This window comes from Elephantulus edwardii, unplaced genomic scaffold (assembly GCF_000299155.1).
Source record: "Elephantulus edwardii isolate Elephantulus edwardi_28Jun2011 unplaced genomic scaffold, EleEdw1.0 scaffold00071, whole genome shotgun sequence".
Taxonomy (NCBI): domain Eukaryota; kingdom Metazoa; phylum Chordata; class Mammalia; order Macroscelidea; family Macroscelididae; genus Elephantulus; species Elephantulus edwardii.
The window spans coordinates 14,138,500-14,162,124 of NW_006399821.1; the positions used below are offsets into that span (position 1 = coordinate 14,138,500).

The following is a 23,625-nucleotide window of genomic DNA, read 5'->3' on the forward strand; positions in this document are numbered from 1 at the left end:
TGCAGTTGAGTCTGACCCTCTGTGCTTATGCCCCATTGTGTTTAGGCTGCCCATCCTTCTCCCAAAGAGAGAGGAACCATCAGAGTTACTAATTGTGGGTTAGTGCAACTCCTTAGGGACCGTACCATCCGACCTCCTGCAGCAAACGCTGGAGGAGCTCATCCCTGCAGTTTAGGACACTGTTTCTTTTTTCTTAAATCACATATGCAGTCTTGTATTCTGTTTCTGGAAATGACTAGCTGGTAATCTGCCATCAGCTTGACTCTCATCTTGGGCGTGTACACACACTTCTCTCCTAGTTTAGATCCTCAAAAGTTTTCCTGAGAAAGTTTCAAAGAAGTGCTTTCTGGTTCCCTGTTTCAGGGCTGATGCCTTTTAAGACAGTAGTCACATCTGGTTACTAATGATTGTTGCTATTGCTGGGAGATCTGGTGGGGTAGCAATAAGTGCTCGGCTACTACCCAAAATGTTGGTGGTGGCTCAAATTCACCATCTGCTCTGAGGGAAAAGATGTGGTAGTCGGCTTCGATGAAGAGTTACAGCAAGGGAGCTCTGGTGGCCTAGTGGCAAGAAGTTGCACTGCAGTCATAGAGGTACGCGGTTCGAATCCACCAGATGCTCTGCTGGAGAAGGAGGGGCAATCTCCTCCTGTACCAGTCAGATCCGATTTGACAGTACACACACACAAAAACAATGAAAGAATTAAAAAAAGTTACAGCATTGGAAATCCCATTGTACTGTTCTTCTCTGTCCCACAGGGTTGTTGTGCATCAAAGTTGACTCAGTGATAATGAGTTTTCTAATGAGATCTGTAGAATAAGCCTCCAAAACTGATTATATATATATATATATACACACACACACACACACACACACACACACATACATAAGCATATATATCTACATATATATAAGCCTAATCAGCTGTCAAGTAGACTCGAGCTCATGCATGGTCACCCTGTGTCAGAGTAGAACTCTGCTCTCGGGTTTTCAGTGGCCCTGACCTTCCAGAAGTAGAGGATCTCCTGGCCTTTTGTCCAGTGTACTGCTGGGTAAATGGCAGAAAGGTTAATAGCCCAATACTGAGCCACTTTTGCCCCAGGGACTCCAGGATCTACTTATAAAGCTGTCAAGTCCGGTCAGATTTCTAAGGAGTAAATCTTTATGGAAGGTGATCATCTTTCTCCAGCTCAGCAGCTAGAGTATTCGAACCATCAGTCTTCCTTTTAGCAGCCAAACATTACGTGCTACATCCACAAATCTCCTTAGGGCTGTTTTTTCGCTCCCTTCCTCACACACAGTGGCCACACCAGCACGCTCACCACGCCACGTGTCTGCCCCATCCACAGATTATTCCACTTTCTTTTTTAAAAAGTGTTAACTGAAATGAGGAACATGACTCTGTGCATTTGCTGTCAAAAGAACAACAAATGATACCCTGCCTAATGCCTGATTCCTAATTAGGTGTGTTGTGTTACATGTAGTTTTTCAATTCACTAGCTTTTTTTCCTTTTGTTGTGAAGACAAACAGTAGATTTGCTGTGAGCTAGAACGTTAGTGTTTGGATTAAATCCTTTGAGAATCGTCGGGCTCAATTGTAAATCATCCTTGAGTGAGTCCTGAAAACCTCTATCCTTGTGCAAGAGTCCAGCAGGGCAGACATTGCTCATCTTTAGCCACTAGAGCAGCCAGGCTTCTGTCATAACTGCAGGGAGAGTTTTGGATATAGATCTTCAGACCTGCCTTCTGTCTGTCCGAGTCTGGAAGCTCCGTGAATCATGGGTGACCCTACTGGTTTTGAAATACCAATGACATAGTTTCTGGCATCACGATGTAACACAAAGCCACCACAGCACACAGTGACAGATAATTAGTGAAGTGCCTTTCCTGACCTAGGGGAGCTGGTTGCTTCCACCCTTGGGTCCCCAGGTGGTTTCAGAGCAGTGTATTAATTCAACCTAGCTCTTGTGAAGGTCAGACTTTTTTTGTTTGTTGAAAGAGAAAGGGTGGGAGTGTAAAGTTTGGAACCCACACTTAGCTGTAACAGTGCCTGCAGCACTGCTAACAACAGACCATTATGTAGGCACATGTTGATGCTCTCCAAGGTCCCTGTGTCACCTCAGCCCCAGGTATTGGCAACCCTCAGTATACATGTGTGTTATTTTACATCCTGGTGGCCACCCCTGAAACTCAGCTCAGCTACCCTGCCTGCTGCTGAGAGATGTGCACACAGGCTGGGACTCCCACCCCACCCTCCTAGCCTTGCTTCTCACCTACCCAGCGCCCTTCAGTGGCATTACAGGTGGTGCTAAAGTGAGGCAGGCAACTGCCTCCCCATCTCTGTCCTTGGTGCTTCTCTAGACTCCAACTCTAAACCCAGATCCACCCACCTTCAGTAAGCCCCTAGAGTCCCTGCACCCCACTCATGGGAAGCATCACCTGACAGCCTGCTGAAAGTAGGACCTCACAATTAGGGAGTTGGTGTATTATGTACTAAGTGGATGGGAGTGTTAGCGTTGGAACATTGTCTTGGTTTTTTTTAGGGAGCTCAGGTGGTCTAGTGGGTAAGGAGTTACACTGCCAGCCCCAAAGATGGGCAGTTCAAATCCACCAGCTGTTCCAGTGTAGAAAGATAGGCAATCTCCTATGTGATTTACAATCTTGGAAAGTCCACTGGAGGGTCAGTTATGAGTCAGTCAGTTCTGTCTTATGGCGTTCTATAAAAACTTTGCTAGACTTAAGATGTTTTATTAGTGAAGAAAGCTCTCAAGGATTGCCTTAAGGTACAGAAACACTGAGGAAATGGTTTGGTGTTGACTCGGGCCTGAAGTCCTTTGGTGATGCAAATACTTAATATGTTGCTGGCTGTGAGTCTAGAGTCTATCCACAGCACCTCAGAAGAAAGGCCTGGTGGTCTCCTTGCCAAAGGTACACTGTTCAAACCCTGCGAGCACAGATCTCGGCATTGCTGAGAGCTGGCCCTCACACAAGGAGGGGAGCCGTCTTGTGGCGGAGCACCTGGTTTGTCCTTTCCCCTGAAGAATTTGTTTTCCTGAATGGAATCTATTTCAGTAGACTTGACTAAAGCCCTACAAATGGATACATTTTCCCCAAAATCCATTTATCTCACAGTCAGGTTAGTGAGCTTCCTACTGAAGAAGTTACCCTTGGTTTCCAACATGCAGCGGCCGTCTCTGTGGCCAGAAAGTTCAGCAGGATGACCACTCAGATTTGTGAAGTCTCCCCCACACTGTGAAAATCTCTTGCAAAGTGACATTGTCTTACAGCCTCCCCGCCCCCAGTGACTCTCTCCAGTTTACCACATCTGAGTAGTTTGCAGTTGTACCCTTCACTCTTTCTGACCCCATGGAAGTACCCCACCCCCACCCCCCAAACGACAGTGTGAACAGGGAGTGTGAGTTGTGTGTACCCAGCAGTCATACATAGCTTTGCTGAAGACATACGTGCAGCTGGGACTCTTCGAGAAGCCTGGAGCAGAGCCTGCAGCGGCCTCTGTAGCCTTGTCCCCACATTTACAATGACCCCATTGTCCTTGAAGAGCAGTGGAAACAGAGTTGCAGCACATCCTTCCCTGGTGTGAGGGCTGCTTGAACTGGAGTGCCTCCGGCTGATAAAGGCCTGCTCCAGTGTTCCTGAGGGTGGCTTTACACACAGGGCTCATTTAAGTCTGTCAGGTGCTGAGTGGAGAGGGAGGGGAGGCAGTGTCTCTGCTGGTGTTCTCTGCCATATGATGTGCTGCTGGTTTCAAAGTAGATTTTTTTTTCTCTTTCTTTTTTCTGTGTCACTTTTGAGCACCTTGTTTGTGGGACCACCACCACCATCACCAAACCTAAAACAAAACCCTTGCTTTGAGTCATTTCTGACTTGCAACATCTGTTTCAGATTTCAGGTTGTAAGCCTTCACCACAAGACTGCCCATTTTTCTCTCTTTGAGAGGCTGGTGGGACTGAAGTACCAACCTTTCTGTCAGTAACCCCAGTACTTTTCACACTACTCCACCAGGGCTCCTTCACCACCACCAGGTACCATCACATCAGCACTGGCTCATGGCAGCCCTATGTGTGTTGCTTAGAGCTGTGCTTTATAGGTTTTTCAATAGCTGTGAACTTTTGGAGGATGCTCAGCTGACCCAAAATTCCAGGCCTTTTGGGTGGTTTGAATTCACCTGTCGCTCCCCACAGCAGAAAGATGGGCCCCCTGCTCTGGTGCAATTTACAGCCTCAGAAACCAGCTAGAGGGTCAGCTGTGAGTCAGTTCTGACTTGACAAGAATGAGATTTTTCTGAAAGAGACCTGTTAGAAGTAGATCTCCAGGCCTTTCTCCTGAGGCACCCCTACGTGGAAATCTAAGTCTCTTAGTTATGTCTTAAGGTTCAACAGATGTCATTAAGATAGTTTGTTGTTGTTGTTGTTTTCTGGTTTTGACTGACTGAGTGGGGGGAAAGAGAACTGGTTTTGTTTTAATTACATTTTCATTTTTGTTGGACTTTCATGTGTTTGGATCATACAGGCTAGGAAATAGGTCCTTCCTGTTTTGTTTTCCTAGTGAGATAAAATGCAGTTGGACTAAAACTTCGAGTTTTCGGAGCGTTGTACGATCTGTTGTTTGAAAGATCTCCTGAGGTCCTTGTATTACAGAGGAGCAGGAAAGCCGGCTTAGGGAAGGGTACGACACACACATGGACAGTGTCCTCTCTCTTAGGGGAGATCTCACACAGGCTTACAGCTTAATGCTTCTAGATTCTACAATCTCTCACTCATTCCTCTCTGTGATTGGTGGTTTTCATAATAGCCTAATTGTTATGAGTCACCCAAAGTGCTCATTTAAATGGAAGCTCCTATTTTAGTAGATCTGTGATGAAACCCAGGAATTTGCCTTTTTGAGATCACTAGGGGATCCAGTGACCAAAGGAAGGTAGGTATGTGGTCTTCTTTTATGAAACTGGCCTTAGGAACACTGGTGAAAACCTGGACCTGAACATCCGCCCACTTACTGTGTCTCTGAGCCGGCTCCCCACCCCTCTAACTGCCCATCCATTCACCCTACCCTGCTTTAGAACTGCCTTTCCCCCTGGTCACGGAGCTAGGTGGTCAGGCCCAGATGCTTCTGCCCTGTAGGGAATGCTATCCCTTGAATGGCACACACATTCAGCTGCTAACTAAAAGGTGAAAGTGAAAAAGAGAATGGACGATGGAATTAGACACAGAGAAGTCTAAGGTAGAACAGTCTGCAGGTTCTGATCTACCAGCTGCTCCATGGCACAAAGATTGGCAGTCTGTCCTATCAAAGAACAGACTTTGTAAGAAAAGTCTCAGAAACTCGATGGAGGAATGCCAGGAGTCATTTAATAATCTTTATAAAGATTGTACTTATCAGTGATATTAATGATTGTTGTTGTATACCAGCTAGTCAGAACTGACCTGTCGCTGACTCTCCAGCTGATTTTCAGAAGTAGAAAATCACACTGGAGACCCATAGAGCATCTAGTGGATTTGAGCCATGTACCTCTGTGTTGGCATCGCAGTTCCTTAAAAGTAAGCCACAACAGGGAGCTCGGTGATTTGGTGTTAAGAAGGTATACTGCAATCTCAAAGACATGTGGTTTGAATCCACCAGCTGCTCTGTGAGAGAAGCATGGGCAGTCTCCTCCTGTGCAATTTACCGCTTCAGAAAACCCACGGGGGAGGGTAAGCTATGAGTTGGTTCTGACTTTACTGCGTCCAACAACAGCAAGCCATCACAATCTGATGGATCAACTATTTGGGAATGGGAACAAGTATGGATCTCTTCCAATCAGTTGGCCAGGTAGTTAACCTCCAGATTTCTTGGCACAACCTGGTGAGCATATCCAGAGCTGCATCTCTTTGTTAAAACATATTAGTTGGTATTCCATCTATTCTAGGGCCTTAATGTTTGCCAAGGCTTTCAATGCAGCTTGAACTTCTTTTATTACGAGTGGTTCTTAATCATATGCTACTTTCTGAAATGTTTCCGTATCAACCAGTCCTTTTTGGTACCGTTACTCTTGTGTATTCCTTCTGTCTACTTGTAATGTTTCCTGCATCATTCAAGATTTTGCCCATTAGAACCCTTCATTATTACAGCTGGAGGCTTGTATTGCCTTCTCAAGTTTTTTCAACTTGAAATATCCAGTGTGGTCTTCCCTTTTGATTTTCTAACTCCAGCTCTTTGCACATTTTTTTTTATAATTTTTTGCCTTGTCTTTTCAAACTGCTTTTTGAAATCGTCTTTTCATCCCCTTTACCTCAGCATTTCTTCCCTTTGTTTTGGCATTTGTACATTCTAGTGTAATTTTTAAGATTTCTTCTGACATGTATTTTGGTCTTTTCTTTCTTGTCTTTGTCGTGGATAACAGAGGAGCACTATTACATATAGTTCCAGAAATAGAACCCCTCAAATTGGAAAACATTAAGAAATGAGGAGAAACTGCTGCAAACATCCAATAATAATTGGGACACAGAATGTACAAAATATGAATCCAGAAATATTGAGAGTTCTCAGAAATTAAATGAAATACATAAAGACCAATAATCCTAGGCATAAAGATCAATATCCTAGGCATTAAGGGAGGTGAGATGGATGGGTATTGGCTGTGTTGAATCAGGCAATCCTATGATCTATTATGCCATGAATGACTTAGAAGAGTATTGCAATCACAGTCAAAAAGAACATTATAAGAGATATCCTGAAGTACAGTGCCATGAGAGGATACTGTCTATGCATATAAGGAAGACCTATTAATACAACTATTATTCAGATAATAATTGATGATTGAAACGCAAAAGCTGGAAACAAGAAAGACTGGTAGTTGAAAACTTAAGGACTTGGTAACAGAAATGAGACTTGAAATTAAATGATTGAATTTTGTACAAAGAATTATTTATTGCAAATAGTTTTTTTAAAAAATAAGTACATACTTAAACCATGACTACATACATGGGCCTGACCTGATGGACTACACAGGAATCAGATGATGATATTGGAAAGAGACGTTGGAGAAGCAGCACAGTATCAGCAGTAGCGACACTAGTGAGAATTAACTAAAACAGAGGTTTCATAACACAGTATGTAATATGTGTTGCTATTTCAGGAGGCATGCATTGTAGGCTTTTGTTGATAAATGCCTACAGGACCTTCTGGTTCATGGGTTGCCACTCTGTCAACACTGGCATTCCCCTCTTTCTCTTATTTTCACCTTTCACGAAGCTTCTTGATTCCCTGCCTATCACCTCTGCATGCAGTTCTGACAGGGCCAAGTGGGAGCATTGGCCACTCTGAAGACGCAAGGACTTTACCAGGGACCAGGGCCAGGTAGAGGGAAGAAAGGGCTAGAAAAGGAGCTAGAAGAATTTCTGATATTTAAACTGCTTTGTTATTCCTAGCTGCTGTCCAGTCAAGCTCAGCTCATGGCGACCCACATACAGTGAAACAAACACTGCCTCGTCGTGCTTTGTCCCTGGGGTGGGTTGTACAATGGGCAGGTATGACCGAAGGTTTTTTCAGAAGTAGATTGCCTGGCTTTCCTTCCTAATTTGTTTTAGTATGGAATTCCTAGAACATGTTAAGCATTATCACAGTGACCAGCCACTTGAAGAGGGCTGCATGTGCAATGTGTCGCCTGGGAATTGAACCCAGTTTCTCCTGCATGGAAGGGAAGAATTCCACTCTGATTCTTCTCTGTCCTCCTTGAGGTGCCCTGGATTATCTGTCTTATCCCTTACTCACCTTTTGTTATAGTTAGTAAGCCAAGCAGAATTCCCTAAAAGGAGTTTTGTCTTGAGAATGACTCAGGAGAACTGGTACTGTAAATGCAGCTGGATGGTGACAGGAATTTCAATGGGGAGAAGGTAACAGGAGAGCCAAGGCCATGGCCAGATGGTGCCCTTCTAGGTCCTGCCCCCACATGATAAGGAAGGCTTCGGCCAGCCGTCTGGGCAATTGTTGCTTTCAATGCTTAGTGAAAACTCATGCAGTGACTTCATGTGTCATGCCTTTATCTCTTGATTCCCAGCGAATTCCAAAGCTAAAAAGTTTCCATTAAGGTTTATGTCTCTCTCTGCCACAGGTTCTTTGTCAAACAATAGTCTTCTGTGGAGGGTAGGGCTATGTGGGTCAGTTGCATCTTTCCTGTCCATGCTGAGAATGATAATCTACATACAGCAAGCTCTTGATAACTGGTTCCTAAGTCCCTCTAGAGCTGGTAGATGTCATCTGTGATGACAGGACAGTTAGAGATCTCTACTGCCTGATGGTGACCCGTTGAAACCAAGCCAGTGTCCCAGGGTCATCTTACTTAACATCCTTTGAGATGCGCTTGGTTTTTAATGAAAAGGTTGGCCACTTGAATCCACCCACAAGTGCCTAGGAAGAAAGGCCTGGAGATCGACTTCCCAGAAGTCAACCATTGGAACCCTTTGGGTGAAGTGAGCTCTGCCTTCTCACCATGGGTTCACAATGAGTCAGAATCATCTCAACAGCAACTGGTTTAATATGGCTTGTGATGACCTGCAGACGCCTCGGGTGACAAGTAGTGAAAACATTGTATGTAGACGGTGTGTGCTGTGTGTCTGTGTGACATTTCAGGTGTGGAGGTAATACCTGAAAGTGAAGTGTTCTGATCCATCTTTAAGGGGATTGCCACCTTCGAGAGTCTTTCTTTTTTTTTTTTTAAATTAAATTTTATTAATTTTAATGAACATTTACAGAGATTTTGGGTTTTCATTCATTCACTGCTGCACTATTTTCTCTACCCTCCTCCCCAGTTCGTTCCTCTTTTTTTCCCCCATTGAAAGTCTGTTTTAATTGTCCAATTGCCACAGTGCTTGTCAAAGCCAGTTCTGATTAATCTCCTTTGTCAGTGTGTCCTTTGCCATTCCCTATCACTCCTCCCTGAGAGAGACTTCACCCTGATTCATAAGGAAAAGAGGATGGCGTATTCTCTTAGCTACTTCCTGCTGAAAAGGGATGCTGTGGGTTTCAGGTGAAGATCTTCTCTCACTACTCTAAAGGGCCCCTTTGGCAGTAGGAAACACATAGGCTATTATGGAGATTGATTTTGGAATTTAGATGCACTGTTATCAATTGTACTTAGCCGTACATGTTCATATCCTTGAAGATGTATCATGGAAGTGTTGCAGCCTAGAAGACACAAATTTAACTAACAAAAGTACTTGAGTCAAGAATTAAAAAGCAATAATATTCCAAGTAGAGGCTCTAATAGTGGCACAAATCAAGGTACAGAGGGAAGGTAGTTCTTACAATAAAAGACCTATTAAGTAGCACTTTGTCTGTTATAGTTTAAAGGTTAGGAACCACAAGATGTAGAGGCTCCACTATGTCATTTATTGTTCTTAAGTCCTGGAGCAAATTCAACCCAGAAGTCCGCATGCAAGGCAGAGGTGAAGTAAGGAACTGCTTATGAGGTTTTCCGTCAATTCCAACAACTAAGAAATAGTGAGAAGAGTTGGGACCTCAGAAGACTTTTAGGACCAAATAGTAGGCTCTTATGTCCAGGAGAAAACAAATATACTTACCAGTAATATTAATGCTCACCCACAGCTCTTCTGGGAGGATCTAAATCGTTGAAGTATACTCCATTGTTTCCAGCTGGGAGCTGGGGCGAGAGTCTTTGAAGGAGAGGAGCCTGTCTTGTGTTGGTTGTGTGCAGAGGCATGACCCTGGAAAGTCAGTCACACCTAGTCTCCCTTTCTATCTTTGCTTCTTGCTGACTGTGTGACCTCCACGCCACCTTGCTTAATATTAAGTCTTGAGCCTTGATGTTTGTTTTCATCTTTAAGATGGGAGTAATGCTGCTGCCTGCCTCCTGGGACTAGTGTGCCACCCGAACCTGTAGCATCCCTCACAAATAGTCTGCTTGAAAAATGGGAGTTCTTCGGACTTTTCAGATAAGGGAGATGGTAGTATCGGAATTCTCTAATCACTATGACTATGAATTCAGTGGGAGAATTGGATTACCATTATGTCCCCTTTTGATACCAGAGATGCTGATGTACATGCAGATGTTGGCACATGGATGCTTTTTTGGCTTTTAATTATTTACAATTCTCAGGTTTCCTTGAGCTGAGAGTGTAAAAAACTGATCAGGGTATATTGTTTAACTTGAGTCAGAACACGATGGTCTACAATGTGGCACACACATCTTATTTAGGTCATATTTACACAACAGTTTTTTCTGCAAAGAATTTTCTGTGCAGAAGTTGGTAGTTCTGATTATTTTTTAAAAGGGAAGAAGTGAGTATTTTGATACCAACCATGAGCAGACTGACTTCTGGCATTCTGTCATCTTTCTTTTTCTGAAGTGAAATAAACTAACAAGATAGATAGAATAATGCTTACTTGTACCTGGATGCTTTAACTTAGATGCCACCTGTCTTGACTCTTTCTGCTCCTAGATGTGACATTTGCTGTGTCACCTTTCGAACACATCGGGGATTGCTCCGTCACAACGCGCTTGTGCACAAACAGCTTCCGAGAGACGCCATGGGGAGGCCCTTTATTCAGAACAACCCTTTAATACCTGCTGGCTTCCACGACCTGGGATTCACCGACTTCTCCTGCCGGAAGTTTCCTCGCATTTCTCAGGTAAGGCATTGTGCTGTCAGCACATAGGTATGAGGTTGGACTGTACCAGCTGCTCCATGGGAGAAAGATGGGCGGTCTCCTTCTGTGTGATTAACTGCCTCTGAAAAACCTGCCGGAGGGTCAGCCCCGAGTTACTGCTCACTCGAAGGTACTTGAACCACAACCGAGCCCCCAGCAAGCTTCCCGGTTACATCCTGACTTTGAACTTCTCTCACTGAGGGCTTTCTTTTCCTAAAATGTCCATCCACCTTCTGTGTTTTCTCTTGCGATTCAGTTTGGCCCTCCCAGCCTTTGGGTGGCCACTGGGTTGAGAGGAGGGGATTGATTTTTATTTTGACTTGAACCCCGGCTTCAAGATGGGTCTGCAGCAGCAATGCCCCTTGCAGTCCTTGGGAAATTTTGGTTTTAAACTGTGACTTATTCATCACCACCACTCCCCTCCCCAGCCATATGTGACTTATTCATCACCACCACTCCCCTCCCCAGCCATATGTGACTTATTCATCACCACCACTCCCCTCCCCAGCCATATCTTATTCTCAAATTTCTAATTTTTAGATATTTTCTCTGTGATACCTATATTCAGAAAAACAAAATCCATTGCTGTCACATCAGTTCCAGCTCACCCTGGCCCCATATGTTGCAGAGTAGGGTTTTCATAGCTGTAATCTTTAGAGAAGCTGTTTTCCAAGCCATTGTGTACAGCACTTCTGTATGGTTTTGAACTGTCAACCAGTAGCCAAGGTCAAACCATTTGTGCCACCCAGGGATCATTTGCTTTGCAGCTAGTTGTTTCCAGCCTTATATAAAGGGTTCTATCTAAAATGGTCCAGGTCATGATTGACCTAAACGAGGAAAGCTTATTAATTTTTGCGTGTAGAGAGAGCAATTGTTAAAGTGACTCTAAAAAAAATTCATTTGAAAAAAAAACAAACCCAACATGAAAACCCAAAACCAAACAATCTCAATAATAATATCAGTCACGAAGTTGTTGAGGTGTGCATGTGGAAAGCGCGTGCACCTGCGTCACCACCAGATGACGAAAGACCATCCCAGCACCCTGCCGCTCCTTCCACACCACAGAGGGGTCTGCTCTGCTTTCCATCCCATCCGCTAGCTTTGCAAAGTTCTCATTTGAAAAGAGAACCATTTCTCTGTTTTCATAAGATTATTACTTAACTGTAGTTCATGGCTTCCCTGGTGAGGACCCATGGAGATTGATGTTACTGATAAAGCAGAGAGGTTACTCATTAAACAAACGTGATACACTTATAATTGCAGTAAGATTTTATATAATGAAACATTTGCCAATTCAGTCTTCTTTCAGTGTGACATTGATAATTTTCACCCTGTAAAGGCGTCCACCACATTCCCTATTCATTTCCTAGTTTTCCTCTGCTCTTAGAAGCAGCTTGGTGTCCTCTACATGACAACTCCTCATTCCCGTCCTTCTCACATCGGTCCATTTGATAAATCATGATTTCTGTACACTGCCCTGTACCATTTACTTGATATATATATGGGATCCTACAAGGTTTTCCCTCAGTGGCAGTCTCATTTCTCAGCATACAGAAATGTGATATTTTTTAAAATGTTTTGTGGCTTTGCTTACTCCACCAGGGGCTTAGCAAGCCTCGGGAGTCTGATCCTTCAGTACAGTAGGTTGGAGCCTGCACCCCAGTTCCATCAGGTTGATAACTTTGTCCTTTGTCCCACGCTCTGCAGGCCTGGTGTGAAGCAAACCTGCGACGGTGCATCAGCGAGCAGCACCGCTTTGTCTGCGAGACTTGCGACAAGGCCTTCCCCATGCTCTCCTCACTCACGCTGCACCGCCAGACCCACAGCTCTGGAAACCCAGGGCGGGAGAAGCCACAGGCCAAGCCCCTGGCCGGGGACACTGTTGACCAAAAGGTCTTCCTGGCCTTGCTGGGCCTGCAGCACACCAAAGACGAGAAGCCCACCCTCGCCGAGGAGCTGCCGGATGACAACCAAGCCATCCAGCTCGAGACACTCAGGTGCCAGCTACCTCAGGAGCCCGCCTGTGCCAGCCTGCTGAGTCTCTCCCCTTTTGAGGCCACCTCTCTGGGAGGCCCGCTTGCTGTCCTCCCCACCACCAAGGAGAACATAAAGCATTTGTCCCTGCAGCCCTTCCAGAAGGGCTTCATCATCCAGCCCGACAGCAGTATTGTGGTCAAGCCCATCTCCAGCGAGTCTGCCATCGAGCTGGCTGACATCCAGCAGATCCTGAAGATGGCAGCCTCTGCTCCCCCACAGATCAGTCTTCCGCCTCTCTCCAAGGCCCCTGCCACCCCCATGCAGGCCATCTTCAAGCACATGCCTCCACTGAAGCCAAAGCCCCTGGTTACGCCACGCACAGTGGTGGCCACCTCAACGCCCCCACCGCTTGTCAACACCCAACAGTCCTCCCCTGGCAGCGTCAGCCCCAGCCTGCCACCTCCTCCGCTCAAACTGCTAAAGGGCTCAGTGGAGGCCGTCTCCAGTGCCCAGCTGCTGCAGGCCAAGGCCGGAGCCCAGCCCAGCGCTGCCACCCAGCTCTTCCTGCAGCCCCTGGCTGAGCTGCAAGGCCAGGCTGAGTTGAAGACACGACTGGAGCAGGACAGCATCATCGAGGCGCTGCTGCCTCTCAGCATGGAGGCCAAAATCAAGCAAGAAATCACGGAAGGCGACCTCAAGGCCCTCATGGCAGGGTCTGCCAGCAAGAAGACCCCGGCCATGCGCAAAGTCCTCTACCCCTGCCGCTTCTGCAACCAGGTGTTTGCCTTCTCTGGGGTGCTGCGCGCCCATGTGCGCTCCCACCTCGGCATCTCGCCCTACCAGTGCAACATCTGCGACTACATTGCCGCTGACAAGGCCGCCCTCATCCGCCACCTGCGCACACACAGCGGGGAACGGCCCTATGTCTGCAAGATCTGCCACTACCCCTTCACAGTCAAGGCCAACTGCGAGCGGCACTTGCGCAAGAAGCACCTCAAGGCCACGCGCAAGGACATCGAGAAGAACATCGAGTACGTCAGCAGCGGTGCAGCGGAGATGGTGGACGCCCTGTGTGCCCCAGACGCGGTGTGCCGGCTGTGCGGCGAGGACCTGAAGCACTACCGCGCGCTCCGCATCCACATGCGCACGCACTGTGGCCGCGGCCTGGGTGGCTGCCAAAAGGGCCGCAAGCCATTCGAGTGCAAGGTGTGCAGTGCCCCCTTCGTTGCCAAGCGCAACTGCATCCACCATATCCTCAAGCAGCACCTGCACGTGCCGGAGCAGGAGATCGAGAGCTACATCCTGGCCACAGACAGTGGGGGTGCCGGAGAGGGGCCAGCTGCAGACACCGCCAGCATGGTGGAGGAAGGCGGCTGCGGGGCCTTTGCTGACCACAAGCCTATAGCGGCCTTCCTGGAGCCCCAGAACGGCTTCTTACACGGGGGTCCCACCCCAGCCCCCCACATCTCTGTTAAGCTGGAGCCCACCAGTAGTTTTGCAGTGGATTTCAACGAACCCCTTGACTTTTCCCAGAAGGGCCTGGCCTTGGTCCATGTGAAACAAGAGAGCTCCACCTCTTTCCTCAGCCCCTCCTCCCTGGCCCCCTACGACTGTTCCATGGAGCCCATAGATCTCTCCATCCCCAAGAACCCCAAGAGAGGAGACCAGGACTTGGCTGCCTCAGATGAGGCCAAGAAACCCGAGCAGGAGCCCCAGGAAGGCGAGCAACCCCTGGTCTGTCCATCTCTGTGCCCCACCCTGCCAGCAGTGTTGGGGCCCACTGGGGGCTTGGACAAACCTGGAACCCTGGCACTAGCCACCTCCACGACACCCCACCAGGAGCCCAATGCACAGGCCATGCAGGGGCCCGTCCAGCTCGCGGTCCCCATCTACTCCTCAGCCCTTTTGGGCAATCCCACCCTCCTGAGCAGCTCAGCCCTCATTAGCAGCTCAGCCCTGCTCCGGCCACTGCGCCCCAAGCCGCCCCTGCTCTTGCCAAAGCCCCCTGTGACCGAGGAGCTGCCCCCACTGGCCTCTATTGCCCAAATCATCTCTTCTGTGTCCTCAGCCCCCACCCTGCTGAAGACCAAAGTGGCCGAGTCCGGGCCCTCCAGCACCAGCAGTGGCCTCTCGGGCACCGACTCGGTGGGGGGCACCATGGCCAAATCCAGCCCTAGTGAAGCCACAAGCCCACAGGAATCCAAGGACCCACCTACAATGGCCACTAGTCCTGAGGCCACCTCTCCCACCGACCAGGGGCCAGCTAGCGCATCTAGGAAGAGGGGCCGGAAGAAAGGGGTGCGAAGCCGGGCCAAGAACAGCAGTGGCGGTGTGGACCTGGACTCCAGCGGGGAGTTCGCCAGCATTGAGAAGATGCTGGCCACCACCGACACCAACAAGTTCAGCCCATTCCTACAGAGCGCCGAGGATGGAGTGCAAGAGGAGGTGTCTGCAGCCTTGACTGACCCCCACATCAGTGACGATGAGCAGGCCAGCCCCCCAGAGGACAAAGGGCTGAGGGCCAGGCGCAACTCCTATGCCAACTGCCAGCAGAAGATCAGCTGCCCCCACTGCCCACGGGTATTCCCGTGGGCCAGCTCCCTGCAGAGGCACATGCTCACACACACCGGTAAGTGGCCGTTCCCAGCAGAGCATCCCATCCCCATCTTCCTTTCGGGTCTCAGAAGCAGAGTGCTTGCCTGGTGATGCTGTGATGCTGTGGTGGTTCCCTCTCTATGCTTAGGAACCAGCATAACCTTTGTAATCAGGTCAGATATCAGAATGACCTTTTAGGGGGTATAGCTCAGTGGAAGAACATTTGAATGCAGAATGACCTTTTAACCAGATTGGGAACCAGAGTGACTTCTTGTCCCATGTTGGAGCCCTTCAAGCACAGTGGTCATTGAAGTCAGGGGGGGTTCACCTTGTAGGTGTATTAGTGACAGTGAGGGTGGTCTCTCCCAGGAGCAGGGTATCCCAGGCAGTAGCCAGGAGAAGAGGACTTTGAAGAAGAGGAGTGTAATGAATGCAGGACCCATGAGAAGCTCAGCATCATCTTTGTTAAATCTTGTTACAAAGCTCCAGTCTTTGGGTAGCGCAGACCATGGATGCACTCAGGGCTGCTGAATGAAAGGCTGGCAGCTGAAATACCCCCAGTGGCACGTAGGGAGGAAAGGCTCCCAAACACTTGGTCCTGGAAACCGTCAGATCACAGTGCTGCCCTGACCTCCAGGGGTTTGTGTGTGGGGTCAGCGCATAGCTGGCTGGTGGAAAGCACTTGGCCATATTTGGCTCTGTGTTGGAACATTCCCCTCATTAGATTTTGGAGCTGGAAGGAACCCCAGGAATCCTGCCTTTTTGCACACACCTAGCATTTTCCTGAAGGTATGCTTTGCTATTGGAGAATCTCAGGGCTAAGTCTTCCCTACTCCCTAATTATCTATGAGCGATGCTGCCTCCGGAAACCTGAAGGGAGACTTAAGGCATGCATAAGTTTAAAACCAAGGCATTGTCATTAGTCCATACTAGTTTTTGGTGATCCCTTGTGTGTATAGAACTGATCCCTTGGGTTTTCTTTACAGAAGCGGGTCACCAGGCCCTTCTTCCTAGTCACTGCTTGGTGGATTCAAACTGCTAACTTTTAGGTTAGTAGCAGAACTCACACCATGCACACCACTGAAGGACCGTAGATGTATGGTTAAGAGGACAGAAATTAAACGTTGACTTTGAAACTACCCTGCCAACAAAAGTGTCCTTCAGGGAAGGGGTGGTGTCTTTTAATTGTAGTATTAACATCTAGTTGGGTTTTGGCCAGAAGATCTGAACAGTCTCCAGTTTCAGCTGGAGGGTTGGCTTCTGGTCTCCACTGGTACTTGGAATTTCGTGTGCTTTGTCTTGCAGACTTACTTCTCCACCTCACACCCCTAGACCAGGCAGCAGTAGGGACACCCACCCAGACTAGGCAGCAGTGGGGCGACCAGATCCTCACTGTTGGGCTGGAGCACACCATGTCTGCCATCTCAGAGGCCCAGGTTCCAGGAATTTATCTTGAATGAGGAAGCTGGCCTGGTGTTACACAGTTGAATTTCCTCCTCCTCCCTGCCTGTAAAAGTCTCCTGCTGCCCACCACTTCCTGTTGAGCAGGCCCAGGGTCTGGCTCCTCACCTCTCTACTTCAGGAGAGAGGGCACGCTGTGTTTTGTCCCCGCCCCGGCTCCTCGAGGGTGTGCGGGCACAGGTGAAGGGCACTGAGCCAGGACGTGGAGCCAGGGCCCTGAGGCCTCTGCCCTTCGCTTCCTCCTTCCCCTTCCTCCTCGCCAGATGCAGGCCTTGGGTCAGTCAAGCCCTCCTCCTGCCTGTTACCACACTGGGATCACCTGGCCCCTCCATGTTTCTCACGGGTTCATTCCCTTCTCTCTGCCAGCTGAGAGTTCAGAGTGAAAATCACTAAGATTTCCAAACCTCTGTGTGGAAAGTGCTTCAGATACCAGTTGTGTTTGGCGTCAGTCACCCAACCCCTGCCAAGCCCAGAAATAGCCAACCACGAGGTGAGGGCAGTGCAGAGGCACAGTGCCCCAAGTCACTTTATCTTATTTTTTTGAAAGGCACCTACAAGGTTTCCTCTGTAATTGTAGCTCATTGTTGTTTTATTGTTGATTTGAGTGAAAGTTTACAAAGTAGATTTGCTTCCTATTTAACCATTCATACACAGTTTATGTTATAAAATTAATTGCTAACATTAAGCCACAATCTAATTGTACTTTTACCACATACTCCTTGTCAGTCTCATTTCTGTTAATCTTCTGTCCTGCCTTCTCCTTCTGTGTGGGCAAATGCTACTCCTTTGGCCTCAGATAGTTGGTTAATCTAAGGTGTAAGCACCTCTTTGGTGTTACTAATCACTTTATAAAATTGTTTTCCGGCATTCTCGTGTCCTAGTGGGTAGGAGTTGCACTGCCAACTCAAAGGCAGGTGGTTCAAACGCTCCAACTGCTCTTCTGAAGAAAGGTGAGCAATCTTGTGCCAATTACAGCCTCCGGAGGTCAGCTCTGTGACAATTCTCACTCCTTGGCAATGAACACAGACCTATTTATTGTTGGACTAATTTTCTTTCTTGTTTTGGAAAAATGTTTGTTTGTCTGTCTGTCTGTCTAAAAATTGAACTATAAGTGTGACGTTCCGGGCTTGAAGGCCATAGTCTTGGCAGTTTACTTGTCTAACCCAGATTCTCCTTGAAAAATGAACACAACTTCGAAATCATCTGTTTTCAATCTTCCAGTGATCATTTCTGATAGCAAGATCATTATCTCATAATTTTCCTCTGTGTCTATGTGTGTATGGAATGTGTTCTTAATGTTTTACTAAGGTAAAACATGTATCACAGAATTGACTCTTTGAATCCTTTCTGAGCACTGCAGGTTCATGACATGGCATACCTTCGCTACGTTATACAGTCATTACTGTTGCCAGCTCTTCTTTTTTCTATTGAAAGTTTATAGAGACTGGATTTCCATTCATTCATTGTTGCACATTTTCCTCCCTGCCCACCCCTCCCCCTTTTGCCAGCTCTTCACCCCAAGCAGAAGCCCCCTAACTTACAGCTCCCCTTTCTCCCCACCTCCAGCCCCTGGTGACCGGTACTGTGCTCTCTGTCCATTTGCCTAATCTAAATAGTTTATAGAGAGCTCTGATGGCCTACTGGGTGGATTGTACTGCCAATCCAAAGGTGGCCAGTTCAAATCCACCAGCTGCTCCATGGGAGAAAGATGGGCTGCTTCTTCTTGTGTGATTTATATCCTCTGAAAGCCCATTGGAGGGTCAGCTATAGGTTGGTTCTAACTCCATAGCAATGAGGAGGAGGAGAGAGAGAGTTCATATATGAGAAATGGAGAAAATGAAGAAGATTCCCAACAAGATAGGGGTCTTGTTGTTACACAAGTGACTTGAGCAGAGCAGAGATGATGAGGATAGAGGATAGGGCAGGGTTCAGATCTGTAGTTGATAGGGTTGCTACGAGTTGTAGGCAAAAGTGAAACATTTACCAATGTGCAGGTAAAGGAGAGTTGGTTTTTGAAGTCATGACTCCTCTCCTGGCAGTTGGCTTGTTCTCTTCTCTGCCTGACAAGCTCCCTCCAAATTTTGCATTAGAGGGAGCTGCCCTGATACTGCCTCTTAGTGATAACCTATTAAGAGGAAAAGCTTTTTTCTCTTAACTTAAAATAGGTCTTCTTGTTGTTATTGTTGTTGTTATATGTCGTCAAGTCCCCTGTGACTCATAACGACCCTGTGTAGAACGGCCCCAAACCCTGATCTATCCTGTGCCAATCTTACTGTCTCTGGCATACCTACCCTTATTACCCCAGTCACTGAATCCATCTCATCGAGGGTCTTCCTTTCTTGTGCTGTCCCTCCTCCCTCCCAAGCATGAGGTCCCTCTCCAAGGACTGATCTCATGTTGCAACATGTCCACAGTATATTAGACGAAGCTTCAGAATCCTTGCCTCCAAGAAGCAGCCTGGCTTCACCCTCTCCAGGATGAACTTGTTTGTTCTCCTAGCAGTCCATGGTATATGTCCATTCAATACTCTTCTCCAGCACCACAGCTCAAAGGCATCAATTCTTCATCTGTCGTCCCTAGTAATTGCAGGTTTCTGATGCATAGCAAGTAATTGCAAAGACCGTTGCTTGTGTCAGGCACACTTTGACTCCAGACTGACATCATTGCACTTCAGTACTTTGAAGAAGTCTCTGACAACAGACTTTCCCAATGCAGTTTGGTTTTTTGTTTTGTTTTGTTTTGTTTTAAAATTTTTTTTATTTTTTTGTGTGTGCGTGTACCATCAAATCAGATCTGACTGGTACAGGAGGAGATTGCCCCTCCTGCAGTTTGTTTTTTCATTTCCTGGATGCTGGTACCAAGAGTGTTTATTGTAGAGCCAAACAAACTGAAGCTGTTAAAAATCTCAGTCTCTTTACCATTCATCATGATGCTGCCCATTGGCCAAGTGTTGAGAATCTTTGTTTTCTTGATGTTGAACTTCAATTCATATTGAAGGCTGCAGTCCTTGACTTTCTGCCGCAAGCGCTTCAGGTCTTCCTCAGGCTCAGCAAGCAGGGTTGTGTCAGCTGCATAATGCAGATTATTGATGACTCTTCCACCAATCCTGATGCTACATTTCTCCTCATAGAGCCCAGCCTCCTGAATAATCTGTTCCACACATAGATTGAAAAAATATGGAGATAGGACACATCCTTGGCATACACCCTTCCCAATTTTAAACCATGCAGTGTTTCCTTGTTCTGTTCTGATAAATGCCTGTAGGTCCAAGGTTTTACATAAGCATGATCAAGTGTTTTGGGATTCCCATTCTTCTCCGAGTCAGCCACAGTTTGTTATGATCCACACAGTCAAATGCCTTTGCATAGTCAATGAAACACAAATAGACAATCCTCTGGTACTCTCTGCTTTTAGCCAAGATCCATCTGACATTAGTTATAATATCCCTAATACCATGGCCTTCTAAACCTAGTGATCATTAAATATTATGTACACCTTTTGATGGTAAGTAAAAAGTAATTTGAGAGGTGCATGGTGAAGATTAAAATCCTTTACTGCTCGTTTTTATGACAATAAGTATCAAAATTCAAGCGAATTTTTAAAATAACGGTAGCAGGAAGCCCTCCTTGAGCTTTGTAAAGGATGCATGGAGAAGAGGATGCAGAGTTGTGACCAGCTTCCACTCCCCCAAGTCCCCAACCCTCCATTTTCTTAAGAAGCACTGCTGGTGACGGGAACATCTCAAGGATGTCGTCTCAGTGGGGTTGTGTGCATGGCACCCCTGCAATTGTGCAACGCAGCTGTGCTTGCTCTGCCTCAGAAAACTAGAGCACGCGCCCCTACCCTCGCTGACCCCAGGCTACAGGCCTTCTGTCCCCAGCCTCTGGTTCCCACTTGCTCTTGATCCTCCTCAGCTCCTGTCCTCCAGGATGAACCTACTATGTGTTGGAGGGAGTAGTGTTGCAGGACACGCCACTGTTGCAGGTGATAACATTTGATGAGGGTGAACCCCTGTCCAGTGTGTGAACACTTGAAACCTCTCCCCTGCAGAACTGAGAAGGAAATTCTTGAGCATAAGGGTCGGGAGCAGGGGAGAAACAAGCACTTGGTGATACAGTGCATTGAACCCTCTCATGAAGTCCTTCAACCAGCCCACCTTCCTCTGCATTCTGCCAGGTCACCTTTGCCTTCTCTACTCCTTGTGAACTGTCCCTAGTGTAGGCAGCCCTGGCGGCCCAATGTTAAGAAACTACACTGCAGTCCCAAAGGTAACTGGTTTGAATCCAGCAGCTGTTCCAGGGGAGGATGGACAGTCTCCCCCCAGTAATTCACTGCTTCTAAAAACCCACTGAGGGTCTGCTGTTTGTTGGTTCCCACACAAGGGCCCCATCCAGGAAGATGGGGGCAAAGAGAAGGGGACCCTGCTTGCATTTTGAAACACTGATTACAGTACAAAAAGAAACCAAGAAAGAGGAGAGGTTAAACAAACTCAACCAGAGAACTTACAGTCGGGGGCTTGATTCTCCTGGTTTTCCTGCTCTGTGAAGAGGACAGGAAGAGAACGTGGAGGCAGAGAGTACAGTGGGATACTGCTGTTCTTGGGAGTCTACTGGTGTCAACTTCCTAGTCACTCATTTACTCCCAGGTGGAAGCTTATTAGCACCTGGAACAAAAAAGATTCTCTAATTCACAGTGGTCTTGGCTAGGGGTCAGGACATCTGTCACCAAGCACCTCTGGGCACTGGAAGCTCACTGCTGGCAGTCAATGTGTGAGGTGGCCAGAGCCACCTTCCTAGGACCCCAACCCAGCACAATCACACCCAGAAGTGAAGATGCCCCCAAGGTGTGTGTGCCTTCTAACGACCTTAGATCCCCCAGTATATACCACTGGCCACGTTGGCTCCAAGTCATAGGGAAGTGTCATCCATTTTTAATTTTATATAATACAGGCGTTTTCTAGCTAGACTCTAAGATCCTATCATCTTCTTTCATTCTTTGTTGTTATTTATATTTCTTAAATTTTAATACTGTTTTACTTTAAACATATATCTTGGTTTCATTTGTTAATTTTTTTTTAGTGTTTAAGATGAGAACTCACTCCATTCCACTCAGGAGAAGGGAATGTGATTCTTTTAGTTACTGGTATTCTCAAAATTTGTTGTTGTTTATTTATTTTGAATGCAAAGCACTTGTTTTATTTTCTTAAAAAGAAGAGGGGTGGGGGAGTGGGGAAGTCAGTGGCTCCAGAAAAAGGAATCAAAAGAAACTTTTACTTTTCATTTCATTAGAAAGCCAGATAAATTACCTATTTTTCTCCCGTTCAGGTCAGAAGCCCTTCCCTTGTCAAAAATGTGATGCCTTCTTTTCTACCAAATCTAACTGTGAACGCCACCAGTTACGCAAACACGGAGTTACCAACTGCTCCCTGAGAAGAAACGGGCTTTTCCCCCAGTCCAGAGAGAGAGATGTTGGAGCTCAGGATAGCACAGGTAGTGCCCTGTTCCCGAGGATGGACAGACAGAAGAGGGCTCCTCACACATGCTTGGCTCAGTTCTAGCAATCTCTAGCCCAGGCCATGGTGGGTTGTGGGTGTCAGTGTCTGGGCTGGACTTAGACTCCATACAGTGGAACCTGCCTCCCCAGGTCAGGATTGCTGAGATTGAAAATAGGACTTACTCTTCAGCCAGAACCCTGGGTGCCCCGGTATGGGTGCACCAGTGCTGGTGGTCCCTGCTTGTCTGAGCTGCCAGGGCCACTCTGGATGGTGTGGGTACCCTTGGGAGGCGGGTGTGTGGGGAGACCCATGTCAGTTGACATGACAACACTGAAGGCTGGGGATTTGGTCTTTTGACCCCATTGTGAAGAGCAGGGACAGTCTCCTGCGTATCTCTGGGTGTAGCTTTGCAGCATCCCAGCATCTCAGCCCGGATTTGAGAGCATGCCGCATGCCTGTGTAACCACATCTCTGCCTGGCTCTCACATCACTGTTTGCTGGTATGTGTTTCCTTCCTCCAGGCCCCTGCGGAGCCATTAACAGCCGCCCAGACCTCTTCCCCCACCCTTTGCTCCTTACAGCTCTGTTTATTCATGTCCTTCCTTCAGTATGCTCCATCACCTCTGACTGCTGGGGTTCTCCTCCACCACTTCACCCCAGAAACCAAACCAAGAGGAGACACAAGCTCCTTAGACACAGGGCTTGATGGCACGCACTTAGTCACAATGTTACTGTACACTGGATTGGTGTCACACACCCTGGAAGCCTCAGCATTGCTTCCACAGCCGGGTCCTCTAGGGGCCTGCTGGCTAGGGCCTTTTTCCTGGTGGGGGCGGGGGCAGGTGCTGTGTCCAGCTGGGGTGTGGATTGGAGGCTGAGGTATGGCGTCCCTGTCTCACACATGAGGGATTGCACCCCACCCCCCAGACCACACCTTGTCCTCCTCAGGAGGAGATCAGCAACATGAATAGAATTTGCAGGTTCCTGCTAGGAACTACTACTACTAGTACAGTAGTTAAGTGTGTTTGCTGCTGATTAAAATGTCCCATCTCATTGAACTCATCTGTCCACAGAAAAATGATGGGACAGTCTACTTTCAAAAAGATTTGTAACCTTGGAGACCCTGTGGGGACAGTCTGCTCTGTCTGGTAGGGTCATAGTGAATCGGGGATCAGTTCCACAGCAGTCAGTCTATTGTTGTTACGGCTTTAAAATTGAGGGTGATGGGGAAGTCGCCTTTAAGGCTGGCACATGTTGCCACCCCTCATCTGTCATCAGAGGCTTTTGTGTTGCTAGAACAATTTCAGCAGAGCTTCCAGACTAAAGGTAAGGAGAAAGGCCAGGTGATCTGTTGCCAAAAATCAGACAATGAAAATGGACTCAGTTCACAGCCAGTACTGGGAAGCGTTAAAAGCGTGAGGTGACTGAACTAGGAG

The 23,625-nt window shown here is 47.4% G+C and overlaps 1 protein-coding gene across 1 annotated transcript in view; it reads left to right on the forward strand.

The window, feature by feature from the left end:
* The window catches only part of RREB1 (ras responsive element binding protein 1), a 72,589-nt gene that overhangs the window by 43,269 nt on the left and 5,695 nt on the right, over positions 1 to 23,625 (forward strand). Inside the window, exons 6-8 of the mRNA XM_006888764.1 lie at positions 10,455 to 10,644; positions 12,370 to 15,268; positions 22,020 to 22,184. Of these exons, the coding sequence (XP_006888826.1) occupies positions 10,455 to 10,644; positions 12,370 to 15,268; positions 22,020 to 22,184 (3,254 nt within the window). The remainder of the gene's footprint in view (positions 1 to 10,454; positions 10,645 to 12,369; positions 15,269 to 22,019; positions 22,185 to 23,625) is intronic.